General features: G+C 51.8%; 1 protein-coding gene across 1 annotated transcript in view; it reads left to right on the top strand.

The window, feature by feature from the left end:
- Window positions 1-1,079, top strand: part of LOC103165580 (proliferation marker protein Ki-67-like) — a 57,408-nt gene extending 56,329 nt beyond the window's left edge. Inside the window, exon 17 of the mRNA XM_029059908.2 lies at window positions 475-1,079. Coding sequence (XP_028915741.1) covers window positions 475-587 — 113 coding nt within the window. The 3' untranslated portion in view covers window positions 588-1,079. The remainder of the gene's footprint in view (window positions 1-474) is intronic.
- The last annotated feature ends 16,825 nt before the right edge of the window (window positions 1,080-17,904 follow it).

The raw sequence follows: 17,904 nt of genomic DNA, 5'->3' as shown, positions 1-17,904 counted from the left end.
AGCGGGAGGCGGGTTTTCGTCCGGCCTAGCCTCGTCGACTCTCAGGGGCGGGAGTTGAGGGGGGTTCACCCCGTGGACATCCTTGGCCCGGACCCCCCCGCTGCACCCAGGGGCAGCTCCTAAAGGACTCCGAACCTGTCCCGGATGCCAGCCCTGAGACTCCAGAGCAGGAAGCCCATACCAGGACGGACACGTCGTCAACCGGCTTCTCCGGCCGCCCCTCCCCCCCAGCCGAAGCAGCCCCCCGCCCCTGGTTCCAACTGCCGAGGGGGCATGACGGCTGCCTGCTGGCGGCTTTCGTCGGTGACCTAGCCCGGGACTTCACCCTCGCTTAGAAACGAGAGCCCGCCAACCCGTGAAATCGCGCTTCTCTCTTCGGACACGGTCTCCCGGAAGACAGGCTAACCCGGGCCGCCCGTACTCGTTTCCCGGTGAAATACATCCGTTGACCAGTTGTGTTTCCTCCCTGTAAAGCAGGAGGCGAGGACGGGGCCGTCCGGCGAAGAGGGAGGAACAAAAAGGAGAGTCTGGACGACGACCCGGTCCCCAGAATGAGAACGAGACAGACCAGGGGAAAATCCAATTAATGATGCCGAGCGGCGGACGTCCGAAGCGTCTCTCAGAGCTTCGTCTTGTTTGGGTTTTTTTTTAATCGAAATTTTTAGAAATGTGAATTTGTACATAGTTCGACCGGTGGTTGATTTGTGGAGAGGTTCATCTTCTGATATTTCATCACACGGAATGGTTCTTCCACTCAGCCTGAAGAGCTGCTTTCTGTGCTTTTCTGGGCCGTGGGAGACTTTGCCCAACCAAAGCTTGGGAGAAAACGTGGCTTTTCCTTTTCCTGCAGGGATATAATTCAAAGAAACTAGCTACTGAACGTCTTATTTTTCATGAAACCTTTTTAAAGAATATATATGTATAGAGCAATCTTTTTTTTAAAAAAAAAAAAATACAGATTTTTTTTCAGCTTTATTAGGAGAGGTTGTTGATTTTCATAGGCTATCTATGCAAACTTTTAAACTCTTTTGTAAAGTAGTCGAGTTGTTTTTTGAAGATAATAAATTGTATTAATTGTTTCTGGTTTTTCTTTCGAGTTTTTTTTTTTTTAATTTTTAGTCGTCATACAGAGGGAATCTGGCGTGGGTCCTTCATAGGACTGGCGGAAAGGTGAAAGCGATTGTGTTTTTACCACATTCGTGCTGCAAGAATCCCGAAGGGTCGGATTTTTGGAGGAAAATTAGTGGAATTCACTGACCTAGAGCTCGTGGTAATTAGGGGTGGCATTTTTCCTGTACAAGATTATAAACCATACTTCAAATCGGCCAGAGAAAATAGACTTCACAGGAAGGCTAGGTACAGTCAGGGCGGAGGAGAGAGAAGGTAGCAGCTGGTCAAGAGGAGGAGGAGGATGATTACGGTATTTTTGGGCGCGAGGAGAAAGTGGATGTTTGTGTCCTTTTTTTCCCCTTGCTGGGAGTGTGGGGGAAGGGAGGAGCTGTGTGTGGGAAAGCCTAATGGGTAGAGCAGAGTCCGGGGCGTCAGAAGGACCTGGGTTCTGCTGTGTGACGTTGGAGAAGCGACTTTGCTTCTCTTTGCTTCAGTTGCCTCATCTGTCAAATGAGGATTAAGACTGTGAGCCCTGGGTCGGACATAGGCTGTTTCTAACCTGGATCTCTTGTATCTACCCCAGTGCTTAGGACAGTGCCTGGCGCAAATACCGAAAAAGAAACAAAAACCTGTCCTGTCACCTGAAAAACCTTGTGTTGACCGGTCTGTAGCTCTGAGAGAAGGCAATCCGAACTCCAGGCTGGGCAGGGTCAATCGGTGATATTTAATGTACTTGAATCTACACCCTATAGTCACCCCCACCTTCAGCCCCGTATTCATTCATTCAGTAGTATTTATTGAGCGCTTACTGTGTGCAGAGCACTGTACTAGGCGCTTGGAAAGTACAGTTCGGCAACAGAGACGATCCCTACTCAACAACGGGCTCCCAGTCTAGAAGGCGGGAGACAGACAACAAAACAAGTAGACAGGTGTCAATAGCATCAAAGTGTCCTCCTCTAATTTATTTCCATGTTGTGTCCTGCTCTAATAATGTTGGTATTTGTTAAGCGCTTACTATGTGCAGAGCACCGTTCTAAGCGCTGGGGGAGATACAGGGTCATCGGGTCGTCCCACGTGAGGCTCGCAGTCAATCCCCATTTTACAGATGAGGTCACTGAGGCCCAGTGAAGTGACTCGCCCACGGTCACACAGCTAAGTGGCAGATCCGGAGTCGAACCCATGACCTCTGACTCCGAAGCCTAGGCTCTTTCCACTGAGCCACGCTGCTTCAATCAGGAGCTAGACTGTAAGCTCCGTGTGGGCAGGGAACGTGTCTGCCAACACTGTTGTACCTTATTCTCCCAATCCATCGATGTCGTATTAGTCGCCATTGTTTTTACGAGACGTTCTTCCCCTCGACTCTATCTATCGCCATCGCTCTCGTCCGCCCGTCTCCCCCGATTAGACCGTGAGCCCGTCAGAGGGCGGGGACCGTCTCTATCTGTTGCCGACTTGTTCGTTCCAAGCGCTTAGTCCGGTGCTCTGCACATAGTAAGCGCTCAATAAATACTATTGAATGAAATACTATTGAATGAAGTATCGATTGCGGTCTTACAGTGTGCGGTGCCTTGAACTAAGCGCTTGTGAGAATAGAGTACAGTGGTCGGTAAACGCATTCCCTGCCCACGACGAGCTCCCGGTCTCGAGGGGAAGACAGACATTAATAGAAATGGATCTGTACGTAAGTGCTGTAGTGCTGAAGGAGGGGCGAATAAAGTGTGCAGAGGAGACACAGGAGAGTGGAAGAAAGAGGCTCCCGATCGTTCGATGCCATTGATCGATCAATGCGATGGATCTGCGACTACTGAGAGGAGGAGGAAGCACAGGAGGTAAAACTGGCCGTGGTTGGAATGTGTCAGGATGAAGGAGTTGAACGAACTAGCACGCAAATGCAAGCAGGCATCGGAGGATAAGAGGAAGGAAATACATTAAGGGCTCAGAACTTCGGGGTTTTGTCAGCTGCTGTTCCGTTCTGTTTGACTCCATCCGTCCAGGGGAGTAAACGATAAAAAGACTTGTTCCCCCCCCCCACCCAAAATCTTCAATGTGAACTTGGTCGAAGAGACGGGGGTCGATGCCGGCAGTGAGCACAAATGTTGGAGAAGTAGTTTGGCCTAGTGACGATGATGATGGGCATTTGTTAAGCGCTTACTATGTGCCAAGCACCGTTCTAAGCGCTGGGGGAGATACAAGGTCATCAGGTTGTCCCACCTGGGGCTCACTGTCTTAATCCCCATTTTACAGATGAGGTACAGAGAAGTGAAGTGAATTTCCCCGAGTCACACAACTGCCAAGTGGTGGAGGTGGGATTAGAACCCACAGCCTCTGACTCCCAAGCCCGGGCTCTTTCCACTAAGCCCCGCCGCTTAGAGTCCGGGCCTCGGAGTCAAAAAGACTTGGGTTCTAAACCCACCCCTGCCACTCGTCTGCCGTGTGACCTCAGACAAGTCCCTTCAATTCTCGGTGCCTCTGTTCCTTCATCTGGAAAACGAGGATGTGGGACAGGGACACTGCCCAACCTGATGACCTCGTCTTCACCCCAGCGTTTAGAGTAATAATAATAATGATGATGGTATTTGTTAAGCGCTTACTATGTGCTGAGCACTTTTCTAAGCGATGGAGTAGATACAGCGTAATCAGATTGTCCCACGTGAGGCTCGCGTTTTTTAATCCCAGATGAGGTAACTGAGGCACAGAGAAGTTAAGTGACTTGCCCCAGATCACACGGCAGGTAAGTGGCGGAGCCGGGATTAGAACCCACGACCTGTGACTCTTAAACCCGTGCTCTTTCCACGAAGCCACGCTGCTTCTCCAGATCCAAGTGCCTAGCTGACACGGAAGGGAGAGGAAGTAGAGGAAAGGAGCCTGACGGGGGAATCTCGGTCCATCAATCAGTGGTATCTATTGAGTGCTTTCGGTGTGCAGAGCACTGTACTAAACGCAGCCGAGCAACCCGATCGGCCCAGCGGGAAGCTTGGACGAGCGGAGTTCAGTCGAGGCATCCTTTTCCGTGAACATTCCCGGGGTGAGATGCTTCCCTCTCTGCGATGTAAAAGTTTTGCCTCACGTTAAGTGCTTACTATTTGCCAAGCACCGCTCTAAGCGTCGGGGTAGATATAAGATAATCAGGTCCGGCGTGGGGCTCGCAGTCTGAGAGAGAACGGGGATTGAGTCTCATTTTGCAGATGAGGGACTTGAGGACCAGAGAAGTGAAGTGATCCGTCCAAGGTCACGCAGCAGGCAATCGGCAGAGTTGAGATTAGAACTCAGGATCTCTGACTCCCAGGACTGGGCTCTATCCACTAGACCACACAAGCCTTCTAGAGAAGCAGCGGGGCTCAGTGGAAAGAGCCCGGGCTTGAGAGTCATGGGTCGTGGCTTCTAATTCTGACCCCGCCACTTGTCAGCTGTGTGACTTTGGACAAGTCACTTCTCTGGGCCTCAGTTCCCTCATCTGTAAAATGGGGATGAAGACCGTGAGCCCCACGTGGGACAACCTGACGACCTTGTATCTACCCCAGCGCTTAGAACGGTGCTTGGCACGTAGTAAGCGCTTAACGAATACCATCGTTATTATTATTATTCTTCCCTAGGGAAGCAGCATGGCCTAGTGGATAGAACCCGGGTCTGGGTGTCGGCAGGACCTGGGTTCTAATCCCGGCTCTACCACTTGCCTGCTGTGTAACTTTGGTCAAGTCACTTCATCTCTCTGGGCCTCAGTTCCCTCTTTGATAAAATGGGATTAAGACTGTGAGTCCCAAGTGGGACAAGGACTGTGTCCAACCTGGTTGACTAGTATCTACCCCAGCGCTTAGAACACTGCCTGACACATAATAAATCATCCTCTGGGTGTCAATCGAGATCAGACGGCGGGTGACGCTGGTGGCGGGGAGGGGAGCGGCCTGCCTTGTTCTCGCTGTTTCGCCTTCAAGCAGCATGGCTCAGTGGAAAGAGCCCGGGCTTGGGAGTCAGAGGTCACGGGTTCGAATCCCTGCTCTGCCACTTGTCAGCTGTGTGACTGTGGGCGAGTCACTTCACTTCTCTGGGCCTCAGTTCCCTCGTCTGGAAAATGGGGATTAAGATTGTGAGCCCCACGTGGGACAACCTGATTCCCCTGTATCTACCCCAGGGTTTAGAACAGTGCTCTGCACATAGTAAGCGCTTCACAAATTCCAACATTATTATTATTATTCAAGCGACGAGTCTGGGGGAATTCTACAAGGAAGCAGAGTGACCTGGTGGGTAGAGCACTGGCCTGGGAGTCAGAAGGACCTGAGTTTGAATCCTGGCTCTGCCACTCATCTGCTTTGTGACCTTGGGCGAGTCCCCCTGGACCGCCCCCCTGCCTGTGTAGAGTCTGGGGCTCCCGACCCCTGAAGCTCCGCTCGATCTCAGCCCCCGGGGGTGGGCTAATCCACGCTATGGTCAGCTCCCCCCTCCTTCCCCGGCCACGGGGCCATCGGCTGACCGGCTACCTTCCGTTCGGGCTGCGGGCTGGCTGACAGTAACAGTGAATGATGATAATGACGGTATTTGTTAGGCGCTTACTCGGTGCCAAGCACCGTTCTAAGCGCTGGGGTAGATACAAGGTGATCAGGTTGTCCCACGTGGGGCTCACGGTCTTCATCCCCATTTTACAGATGAGCGGACTGAGGCCCAGAGAAGTGAAACGACTTGACCGAGGTCACGCAGCAGACAAGTGGCGGAGCGGGGATTAGAACCCACGATCTCCGCCCCTCAAGCTGATGTTCTTGCTTCGGTGATGGAGAAAGGGCCGGTCAACTGTCGGGGCGGTCAAGGAGGCGGTGACCACCCCGAGAGACCGCGGCCAGCTCCGGACAGGTCGGCCCCCAACTCACCCACCGAGGCGAACCCGAAAACCGGGTCGGGGGCCGGGGACGGGCGGCGGCGGCGGCCTCGTCCGGCAAACTCCGACCCGGCCGGTCCGCGGCCTCCGGGAGTCCGCCCCCCTCGCCCCCGCCAGGTGCCGGGCCACGGGAGCCGAAGCCGTGATACAGTTTTTAAACAATTATTAAGCTAATCGGATACAAATTAAACAAAATGAACCTATAAATATATGTGTTTTCAAATTAGTAATTGGATTTTTTTGATGATCTTTGGCTTGACATTGATAAGCTGCTCTCATAACGGTCTAATAGGCAATATGTAAACTTTGCATTAGTTCTGTCCTGGTGGCGTTTTCAAATGATGTTTGTAAAATTTGCAATTTCATATTCCAGATTAAAAATTAAAAACTGCAGGGAGGCTACATTAAAATGAGAATTCATTTCAGAGAAAGCCCAGTAGACAAAATTCACCCTAATAGAATTGTGCATAAGGAGTGGCAAATCATAATCTCCGGTTCCTCGGGGGATAGCCTGTCATCAGCCTATATTGTTGGTCTGTACTTGTATTCACAGTATTAAACCCATCAGCGCAAGCCACTTTGGGAAAATGTGAACATTATCAAAGAACAGTAAATTAGCAAGAAATTAAAGCATATACCCTTGCATTTCCAAAACAAAAGATCCCTTCATTAAAAACCTTTCATCAGCGGTTTAATATTCATAGCAGTAATTTGCATAAACTAAATCAGTTTTCACTGATGAGAGACGACCAAAGTTTTTGGCGGCTAATTTCTTTTCTGAATGAGCTTCTTCCGGTTTTTTGATTAAAATTTCACACCGGCAGCCCAAGCCGCGGCCAACCCGCCGCTCGGCCGTCTGGGCCGGTGCCGGGTCGGCCCGGTCGAGGTGAGGAGGTTGGGCTCGAACCCCGCACCGGGCCCAAGCGTTTCCGTGGCCGGGGCCCGGCTCTTCCTTCTCTCTTTCTTTCTCTCCTGGTCCCGTGGACGGGCACCGGGCGAAGCGGCCGCGGTGACCCCGGCGACGGAGAAAGGTCACCGGGCGACCGCAATTTAGTCATTTTAGCCGTCGGCTCTCCTCGTTCTTTCACTCGGTGGTATTTACGGAGCGCTTACTGTGTGCGGAGCACTCTGCCGAGCCCTTGGGAGCGCACACTGTATGAATCGTGTCGTGGTACGGTAATCATGTGTCATCAATCACCTAGTGGAATTTATGGAGGGCTTACTACGTGCAGAGCACCGTACTAAGCGCTTGGGAGAGAACACTATATGAATCGTAATGTGATAGAGTAATTACACGCTACTCAATCCGCGGTATTTACGGAGCGCTTACGGTGAGCGGAGCATGCGTTCGTTCCATCGTATTTATTGAGCGCTCGCTGTGTGCCGAGCACTGTACTGAGCGCTTGAGCGCTGCACTAGGCACTTGGGAGAATGCAACATATGAATCGTGTTGTGATACAGTAATTATAGGCTAGCAATCAGTCAATGGCACTTATGGAGTGCTTATTATGTACGGAGCACTACTGAGCGCTTGGGAGAGTCCAATATATGAATCATATTATGATATAGTAATTATGTGTTAGCGGTATTTATGGAGCTCTTACTATGTGCAGAGCACTGTACTAAGCGATTGGGAGAGTACATTATATGAATCGTAATGTGATAGAGTAATTACACGCTACTCAATCCGCGGTATTTACGGAACGCTTACGATGAGCGGAGCATGCGTTCGTTCCATCGTATTTATTGAGCGCTCGCTGTGTGCCGAGCACTGTACTGAGCGCTTGAGCGCTGTACTAGGCACTTGGGGAATGGCAACATATGAATCGTATTGTGATATAGTAATTACGTGTTAGCAATCAATCAATGACACTTATGGAGTGCTTATGTGCGGAGCACTACTGAGCGCTTGGGAGAGTAACAATATATGAATCATATTATGATATAGTAATTATGTGTGAATCAGTCAATCAGTGGTATTTATGGAGCGCTTACTATGTGCAGGGCACTGTACTAAGCGCTTGGGAGAGTACACTATATGAATCATATCGTGATACAGTAACTATGTGGAAAAGTAGTGGATAGAGCCCGGGCCTCGGAGTCAGAAGGTCATGGGTTATAATAATAATAATAATAATACTAACGTTGGTATTTGTTAAGTACTTACTATGTGCAGAGCACTGTTCTAAGCGCTGAGGTAGATATAGGTTCATCAGGTTGTCCCGCGTGAGGCTCACAGTCTTCATCCCCATTTTACAGATGAGGGAACTGAGGCACAGAGAAGTGAAGTGACTCGCCCACAGTCACCCAGCTGACGAGTGGCAGAGCCGGGCATTCGAACCCATGACCTCTGACTCCTAACCCCACCTGCGCCACTTGTCTCCTTTATGGCCTTGGGCAAGTCACTGGCTCAGTGGAAAAGAGCCCGGGCTTTGAGAGTCAGAGTTCATGGGTTCGATTCCGGCTCTGCCACTTGTCAGCTGTGTGACTGGGGGGCAAGTCACTTCCCTTCTCTGGGCCTCAGTGACCTCATCTGTAAAATGGGGATTAAGACCGTGAGCCTCACGTGGGACGACCTGATGACCCTGTATCTCCCCCCAGCGCTTAGAACAGTGCTCTGCCCATAGTAAGCGCTTCACAAATACCGACATTATTATTATTATTCTCTGGGCCCCGGTGACCTCATCTGTAAAATGGGGATTAAGATCGTGAGCTCCATGAGGGACAGGGACTGTGTCCAACTCGATTTCCTCGCATCCACCTCAGTGATTAGTACAGAGGCTGGCACACAGTAAGTGCTTAACAAATACCACAGTTATTTTTAATCACTGGTACTTATGGAGCGCTTGCTATGTGCAGAGCACTGTACTAAGCGCTTGGGAGAGTGCAACAGAATTAGTGGGTCAGTTGTATTTATTAAGCGCTTACTGTGGGCCGAACACTGTCCTAAGCGTTTGGGAGAGGACAATACAACAATATAACAGACACATTCCCTGCCCACAATCAGCTTCCACTCTTAATAGAAATGAATAAATGACAGGAAGTGGGAGAAGAGGAAAGAGGGGCTTAGTCAGGGAAGACCTCTTGGAGGAGGTGCGTCTTCTATAAGGCTTTGAAGGAGGGGAGAGGAATTAGACGCATTCCCTGCCCATAACAAGCTTACAGTCTAGAGGGGGAGATGGACCATATAAGTGAATAAATAATTTATAACATATATACCTAATTTAAAGATATGTACGTAAGTGTCGTGGGGGTGGGGGCGGGGCGAATAGCAACTGTCCGAAGGCCATAGATCCGGGCGCATAGATTCATCCAGTCGAATTTATTGAGCGCTTACTGTGTGCGGGGCACTGTACTAAGCGCTTGGGATGTACAATTCGGCAACAGATAGAGACGGTCCCTGCCCATAGGTAGATGCCGATTAGACCGTGAGCCCGTCACTGGGCAGGGACGGTCTCTATCTGCTGCCGAATTGTACATTCCAAGCGCCTAGTACAGTGCTCTGCACAGAGTGAGCGCTCAGTAAATACTTGTGAATGAATGAGATAGGTGACCGGAGGGGAGAGGGAGCCTGGGAAAGGAGAGCTTAATCGGGGAAGGCCTCTTGGAGATGGAGATGTGATTTTAATAATTCGAATCCCAGCTCTGCCACTTGTCAGCTGTGTGACTCTGGGCAAGTCACTTCACTCTCTGTGCCTCAGTTCCCTCATCTGTAAATGGGGATGAAGACTGTGAGCCCCACGTGGGACGACCTGATTCCCCTGTGTCTACCCAGCGCTTAGAACAGTGCTCGGCACATAGTAAGCGCTTAACAAATACAACATTATTATTATTACTACAGTGCCTGGCACATAGTAAGCGCTTAAACAAATACCAAAAAAAAGAAAAGGGGGCTTAGCTGAGGGGAGGTGAAGGGGAGTTGAGGGGAAGCAGAGGGAGCAGAGGGAAAAGGGGAAGCTCAGTGTGGGAAGGCTTCTCGGAGGAGGTGAGCTCTCACTGGGGACTTGGAAGAGGGGAGGAGAGTTAGGCACAGAAATGACAGATTAAACAGAGTAAAACAGATGCTAGAGGAGACGAGCATGTGGGGTGGGATGGAGTAGGAGAACAGGGAGGTGTGAGGTTAGGACGGGGTGGGATGATGGAGTGTTTTGCACACAGTAAGCGCTCAATAATACGATCGAATGAATGAACTGATGGTGAAGAGTTTTCTGTTGGTTGAGAGGCGGATGGGCAGTTGATTATTATTATTATCTCTGTTCAACACTCAAGCACGCTAAACCCTGCGGTGGAGGCAATCATAATAATGTTGGTATTTGTTAAGCGCTTACTATGTGCAGAGCACTGTTCTAAGCGCTGGGGTAGATACAGAGTCATCAGGTTGTCCCACGTGAGGCTCACAGTCTTCAGCCCCATTTTACCGATGAGGCGACTGAGGCACAGAGAAGTGAAGTGACTCGCCCACAGTCACCCAGCTGATGAGTGGCAGAGCCGGGATTTGAACCCATGACCTCTGACTCCCAAGCCCGGGCTCTTTCCAGCTGAGCCACGCTGCTTCATTTTAGATTGATCGGAACCCCTCTGGATTGGAAGCTTCCCTCTCTAGACTGTAAGCTCGCTGTGGGCACAAGCTAAGTGCTCAATAAATACGACTGACCTGATCTACTGGCCTGCCCGGGATTCTCCGAGAGGCTGAGGGACTTGCCGGGATCAGGTAGCGGGCTGGGGCAGGCCGGGATTAGAACTCGGGGCTTCCAACTCTCAGGCCCATCCTCTATTCCACCAGCCCAGGCTGCCTCTCTGAATTCTCCCCCCAAAGCTGTGAGCGGCTCTAACAGCATGGCCCGGTGGAAAGAGCCCAGGACCGGGAGTCCGGAGACCCGGATTCGAATTCTGGGTCCTCCCACTGCCTGCTGTGTCACCTGGGCGAGTCATTTCGCTTTTCTAGGCGTGAAATGAATACCTGTTCTCCCTCCCCTTAGATGACAGCCCCCGTGGAATAGGGAGTGTGTCCGGCTTGATTATCTACCCTAGCGCTTAGCACAGTGCGTGGGCATTTATCGCATAATCTCCCCGATTAGACCGTAAGCCCGTCAGACGGCAGGGACCGTTCTTATCTGTTGCCGACTTGTTCATTCCAAGCGCTTAGTACAGTGCTCTGCACATAGTAAGCGCTCAATAAACTGTTATTGAATGAAAGAATGAATGAAGTACCTCAGTGGAAAGAGCAGGGGCTCGGGAGTCAGAGGTCAGGGCTTCTGATCTCGGCTCTGCCACTTGTCAGCTGCGTGACTTTGGGCAAGTTCATTTACTTCTCTGGGCCTCAGTGACCTCATCTGTAAATGGGGATGAAGACCGTGAGCCCCACGTGGGACAACCCGATTCCCCTGTGTCTACCCCGGCGCTTAGAACAGTGCTCTGCACAGTAAGCGCTTAACAAATGCCAACGTTATTATTATTACTTCTCTGGGCCTCAGTGACCTCATCTGTAAAATGAGGATTAAGACCGGGAGCTCCAGGTGGGGCAACCTGATTGCCTTGCGTCCCCCCAGGCGCTTAGAACAGTGCTTGGCACGTAGTGAGCGCTTAACAAATGCCATCATGATTATGATATAGTGATGAACGGGTGCCAAAGTCATTACTACTACTAGTCATAGTATCATCAGTCACCCTGGTGGAAAAAAAACCTCGATGCCTAGCTTGATTTTTGATTGGGTAAAGACGAGAAGGGGAATGGAGAGAGGGTACTCTCTGTCATTTTGCTATTTATTAAGCACTTTCTCTGTGTCAAGCCTGTACTAAAATGTTGGGTTAGATACAATTAGGTTAGATACAGTCCCCTTCCCACAGGGGGACTCACAGTCTAAGTTACGATAATAATAGTCATTACGATATCCGTTAAGCGTTTACTACGTGCCGAGCACCGTCGTAAGCGCTGGGGAAGATGCAAGGCAATCTGGTTGGACACACCCCCGTCCCACACGAGGCCGCCAGTCTTAATCCCCATTTTAAAGGTGGGGTAACTGAGGCCCAGAGAAGTAAAGTGACTTGCTCGAGGTCCCACAGCCGACAAGGGGCGGAGCTGGGATTAGAACTCACGACCTCTGACTCCCAAGTGGAGGGAGAACAGGTAATGAATCCCTTTTTAACATACGAGGAAACCGAGGCATGGAGAAGTGAAGCGTCTTGCCCCGGTTCACACAAACAGGCAGCTGTCAGAGCCGGGATTAGAACGCAGGCCTCGGGGCTCTCTCCACTGAGGACTCTGCTTCCCTGAGGGCAGGGCACGTGTCACCCTTCTCCGGGCTGGGGTACGGTACGCGAGACAGGGCTGTCGGGTGGGCAAGCGCTTAGTACAGTGCTCTGCACATAGTAAGCGCTCGTAAATACGAATGAATGAATGAAACGGTCCCGTCGGAGCTGGACGGCGCGGCCGGAGCCCAGGTCGGGATCGAGCCGGGAGGAGGGCAGCGGTCGGTTCCATCGGAGCCAGGTGGCGAGCGCTGGCGGGGTGGGGGTCGGGTCGGCCCCTCGGAGGGAAGGGAGGGGACGTCCAGCCCGTCGGAGCGACCGCGGCCATCCTGGACCATCTCAGAGAAGCGGCGTGGCTCAGTGGGGAGCGCCGGGTTGGGGGTCGGCGGTCATGGGTTCGGATCCCAGCTCTGCCACTTGTCAGCTGTGTGACTGTGGACAAGTCACTTCACTTCTCTGGGCCTCAGTGGCCTCATCTGTTAAATGGGGATGAAGACCGTGAGCCCCACGTCAGACAACCTGATCACCTTGTATCCCCGAGCACTTAGAACAGCTAAGGTCTAAGTTGGGAAGCAGCGTGGCTCAGTGGAAGGGGCCCGGGCTTCGGAGTCAGAGGTCGTGAGTTCGATTTCCGGCTCTGCACTCGTAGCTGCGGGACTGTGGGCGAGTCACTTCACTCCTCTGTGCCTCAGTTCCCTCATCTGTAAAATGGGCATTAACGTGAGCCTCACGTGGGACGACCCGATGACCCCTGTATCTCCCCCGGCGCTTAGAACGGTGCTCTGCACATAGGAAGCGCTTAACGAATGCCAACAATATTAACAGTGCTCTGCATATAGTAAGCGCTTAACAAATACCACCATTATTATTATTATTATCCTACCTACCGTGAGGACGGCGGGATCCAGGCCGGCCGACGGAGGGTGAGGAGGGGAGGGCATCTCGGCGGGGCGTCGTCCGCCGTTCGGGGACGGTTCTGGTGGCCTCGGGTCGAAGGTGACTGGCTCAACCCGCGGGGCCACGATGTTGGCCACGGGAGGCGTGGCCTCTATTTGGTGGACGTGGCGGGTGAGGCCTCTCCCTGCTGGCCACGGGTGGATGTGGCCTCTGGGTGTTGGCCATCGTGAGCGTGGCCTCTTTCTCCCGGGCATGAAGGGTGTGGCATTTGGGCGGCCACCATGGTGGGCGTGACCTCTGCTCTGGTGGGCGTGACCTCTGGGTGGTGGGCATGTCCTCTGGGGGACCGGTCTCCGTCTCCCCCATTGATAATAATGCTATTTGTTAAGCACTTACTACGTGCCAAGCTGGAGAAGCAGGCGTGGCTCTGTGGAAAGGGCATGGGCCGGGGAGCCAGCGGTCATGGGTTCGAATCCCAGCTCTGCCACTTGTCAGCTGTGTGGCTGTGGGCAAGTCACTTCACTTCTCCGGGCCTCAGTTCCCTCATCTGTAAAGTGGGGATGAGATGGTGGGCCTCACGTGGGAGCGACCTGATGACCCTGTATCTACCCCAGCCGCTTAGAACAGTGCTCGGCCACATAGTAAGCGCTTACAAATACCAACGTTATTACTCTAAGCACTGGGGTAGATACGAGGTAGTTAGGTTGTCCCACGTGGGGCTTACGGTCTTCATCCCCATTTGACAGATGATGAGATAAATAATAATAACGTTGGTGTTGGTTAAGCTCTTACTACGTGCAGAGCACTGTCCTAAGCGCTGGGGGAGATCCAGGGGAATGAGGTTGTCCCACGTGAGGCTCCCAGTCTTCATCCCCATTTTACAGATGAGGGAACTGAGGCCCGGAGAAGTGAAGTGACTTGCCCACAGTCACACAGCTGACAGGTGGCAGAGCGGGGATCCGAACCCGTGACCCCCGACTCCCAAGCCCTGGCTCCTTCCACTGAGCCGCGCTGAGGCCCCAGAGAAGTGAAGTGATTTCCCCAAGGTCCCACAGCAGACAGGTGGTGGAGCCGGCGCTTAGAACAGTGCTCTGCACATAGTAAGCGCTTAACAAATACCAACATTATTATTATTATTATTATTATTAGAACCCATGACCTTGGGACTCCCAGGCCCGGGCTCTGTCCACTACGCCGTGCCGCTTCTCATCGGACTGTAAACTCGTCGCGGGCCGGAAATGCGCCTCCTTATTGTCGTATTGTCCTCTCCCCAGGGCTAAGTGCAGCGCTCTGCACACTGTAAGCGCTCAAGTGATACGACTGAATGAATGAACCAATAACCGAAAAAGATCCAAATGGCTCGGGGGGAAAGCGATGGCTGAAAAGGAAAGAAAAAATGAAAAATGGCATTTTCCAGGGAGCAAAAGGGGCTGACTCGCAACCTCTAGACTCCACGATAGAGGGTGATCCTGGGAGGGCCCAAATTCCCGGGTTTTCCAGAGCTGATGTTTTCCTTCCCGGCTGGACGGATGCTCATCAGTGAGGAGGGAATAATCATCGTTGTATTTCTTATTCATTGAATCAATAGTATTTATTGAGCGCTTACTAGGTGCCGAGCACTGTACTAAGCACTTGGAATGGACAGATCGGTAACAGAGACAGTCCCTGCCCTTTGACTGCCCACGCTGCTTTGGGGAGAAGCAGCGTGGCTCAGTGGAAAGAGCACGGGCTTTGGAGTCAGAGTTCATGGGTTCGAATCCCGGCTCGGCCACCTGTCAGCTGTGTGACTTTGGGCGAGTCACTTAACTTCTCCGTGCCTCAGTCACCTCATCTGTAAAATGGGGATGAAGACTGTGAGCCCCACGTGGGACAACCTCATTCCCCTGTGTCTACCCCAGCGCTTAGAACAGTGCTCGGCACATGGTAAGCGCTTAACAGATACCAACATTATTATTATTATTATTTGACGGGCTTTCGGTCTAATCGGCCTATTTCTTACGCTCTTAATCCCGGCTCTGCCACCTGTCAGCTGTGTGACCGTGGGCGAGTCACTTCACTTCTCCGGGCCTCAGTGACCTCTTCTGTAAAATGGGGATGAAGACTGGGAGCCTCACGCGGGACGACCTGATGACCCTGTATCTACCCCAGCGCTTAGAACGGTGCTCTGCACATAGGAAGCGCTTAACAAATACCAACATTATTATTAATATGTGCCACGCGCTGTACTGAGCGCTGAGACACAAGACGTGTGTCAGGTCAGACACGTGGGGAGGAAACCTCCATCGCGGAATTCAGCCGAGGGGAAGGTAGGCCGGGGAAATCTCCCCCTGCAGACTATAAGCTCCTTGTGGGGAGGAATCGTGTCTACCAACTCTGTTGTGTTGTACTTTCCCAAGTGCTTAGTACAGTGATGATGATGATGACGGCATTTGTTAAGCGCTTACTATGTGCCAAGCACTGTTCTAATAGTAATGTTGGTATTTGTTAAGCGCTTACTATGTGCAGAGCACTGTTGTAAGCGCTGGGGTAGATACAGGGTCATCAGGTCGTCCCACGTGAGGCTCACAGTTAATCCCCATTTTACAGATGAGGTCACTGAGGCCCGGAGAAGTGAAGTGACTCGCCCACGGTCACACTGCTGACAAGTGGCAGAGCCGGGAGTCGAACCCATGACCTCCGACTCCGAAGCCCAGGCTCTTTCCACTGAGCCACGCTAAGCCCCGGGGGAGGATACAAAGTAATCAGGTCGTCCCACGTGGGGCTCCCAGTCTTCATCCCCATTTTCCAGATGAGGGAACTGAGGCACAGAGAAGCGAAGTGACTCACCCAAAGTCACACGGCTGACAAGCGGCGGGGCCGGGATTCAAACCCATGACCTCTGACTCCCGAGCCCGGGCTCTTTCCGCTGAGCCCCGCTGCTTCTACAGCGCTCTCCACAGTTACCATGGATTGCCAAATGGGAGGTGTCCTGCCGTAAATCTTAGCTCGGGTTTTTCCATCTCTGTTTTCCTTCCCTTCCCTGCAATTCCGTGGCCGACGACTTTCCTCGGGATGTCTCGGAAGTACCCGGCCCCCCCCCGCCAAAGACAGACCCCCGACCCCCCAAATGGCACGGCCAATATTCCCCGGCTAACGGCTAACACTCCAATGCAGAAGTCAGTCAGGAATCTGCTTACGAGCAGAGGAAACGAAAAGCGTATCCTAGCGGATAAAGTCCCGGCCCGGGAGTCGGAAAGACCTGGGTTCTAATCCTGACTCTGCGCAGCGTGGCAAGAGCCCGGGCTTGGGAGTCAGAGGTCGTGGGTTCTAATCTTGGCTCTGCCACTTGTCCGCTGGGTGACCTTGGGCTAGTCACTTCACTTCTCAGTTCCCTCATCTGGAAAATGGGGATGAAGACTGTGAGCCCCACGTGGGACAATCTGATCACCTTGTATCCCCCCCCAGCGGTTAGAACAGTGCTTGGCACAGAGTAAGCGCTTAACAAACACCGTTATTATTATTATTATTATTATTATTAGATAAGTCAATCAGGTGAGATCTAGTGCCTACCCCAGGTGGGGCTCAAAGTCCAAGTTAGAGCGAGAACAGAACAGGCTTTGAGAAGCAGCGTGAATGGATCCATTTATAAATGAGTCAGAAGGACCAGGGTTCGAATCCCGGCTCTGCCACTTGTCTGCTGGGTGACCTCGGACAACTCACTTGACTTCTCCGGGCCTCAGTTCCCTCATCTGTAAACTGGGGATGAAGACTCTGAGCCCTATGTGGGACAGGGTCTACGTCCAACCCAATTATCTTGTATCTACCCCAGTTCTTAGAATAATAATAATAATAATCATGTTGGTATTTGTTAAGCGCTTACTATGTGCAGAGCACTGTTCTAAGCGCTGGGGTGGGATACAAGGTGATCAGGTTGTCCCCACGTGAGGCTCACAGTCTTCGTCCCCATTTTACAGATGGGGTCCTGCGGCACAAGAGAAGTGAAGTGACTTGCCCAAATCACACAGCTGAACAAGTGGCGGAGTGGGATTCGAACCCTTGACCTCTGACTCCCAAGCCGGGCTTTTTCACTGAGCCACGCTGCTTCTCTAGAACAGTGCCCGGCAAGTAGTAAGCGCTTAACAAATACCACAGATTATTGTTAATTATTATTCCCTCACCTCCCTGACTTCCTACTAGGGGAAGTGGTGTGGACGAAGCGGCAGGGCACCAGTCTAAGAGCCAGAGGACCCGGGTCGAGTCGTGCTGGCCGCTGACCTGCGGTGTGACCCTGAGTGAGTTCACTTACCTTCTCTGTACCTCAGTTTTCTCATTCTGTAAAATGGGGATAATCATCCTACCCCCCCTCTCTTTACCTCACAGGTTATTGTGAGGGCTGAAATGAACAGATGGGGATAATAATTCCTGCCTCCTTTGAAGCGCTTAGTACAGTGCTCAGCACATAGTAAGCGCTCAATAAATACTACTGAATGAATTAATTCATTCGTTGAATCCTATTTATTGAGGGCTTACTATGTGTTTCACAGGCTTGTTGTGAGCGCTGAAATGAATGCAAGTAGATTATAATAGCGTGGCTAGTGGAAAGAGCCCGGGCTTGGGAAATCAGAGGTCCATGAGTTCAAATCCCAGCTCCGCCACCTGTCAGCTGTGTGACTGTGGGCGAGTCACTTCACTTCTCTGTGCCTCGGTGACCTCATCTGGAAAATGGGGATTAAGACTGTGAGCCCCACGTGGGACGACCTGATGACCCCGTATCTACCCCAGCGCTTAGGAACAGTGCTTCT

This window comes from Ornithorhynchus anatinus, chromosome 3 (assembly GCF_004115215.2).
Source record: "Ornithorhynchus anatinus isolate Pmale09 chromosome 3, mOrnAna1.pri.v4, whole genome shotgun sequence".
NCBI lineage: Eukaryota > Metazoa > Chordata > Mammalia > Monotremata > Ornithorhynchidae > Ornithorhynchus > Ornithorhynchus anatinus.
The sequence above is the reverse complement of the archived record's forward strand: the minus strand, read 5'-3'. Positions and strand labels throughout refer to the sequence as shown.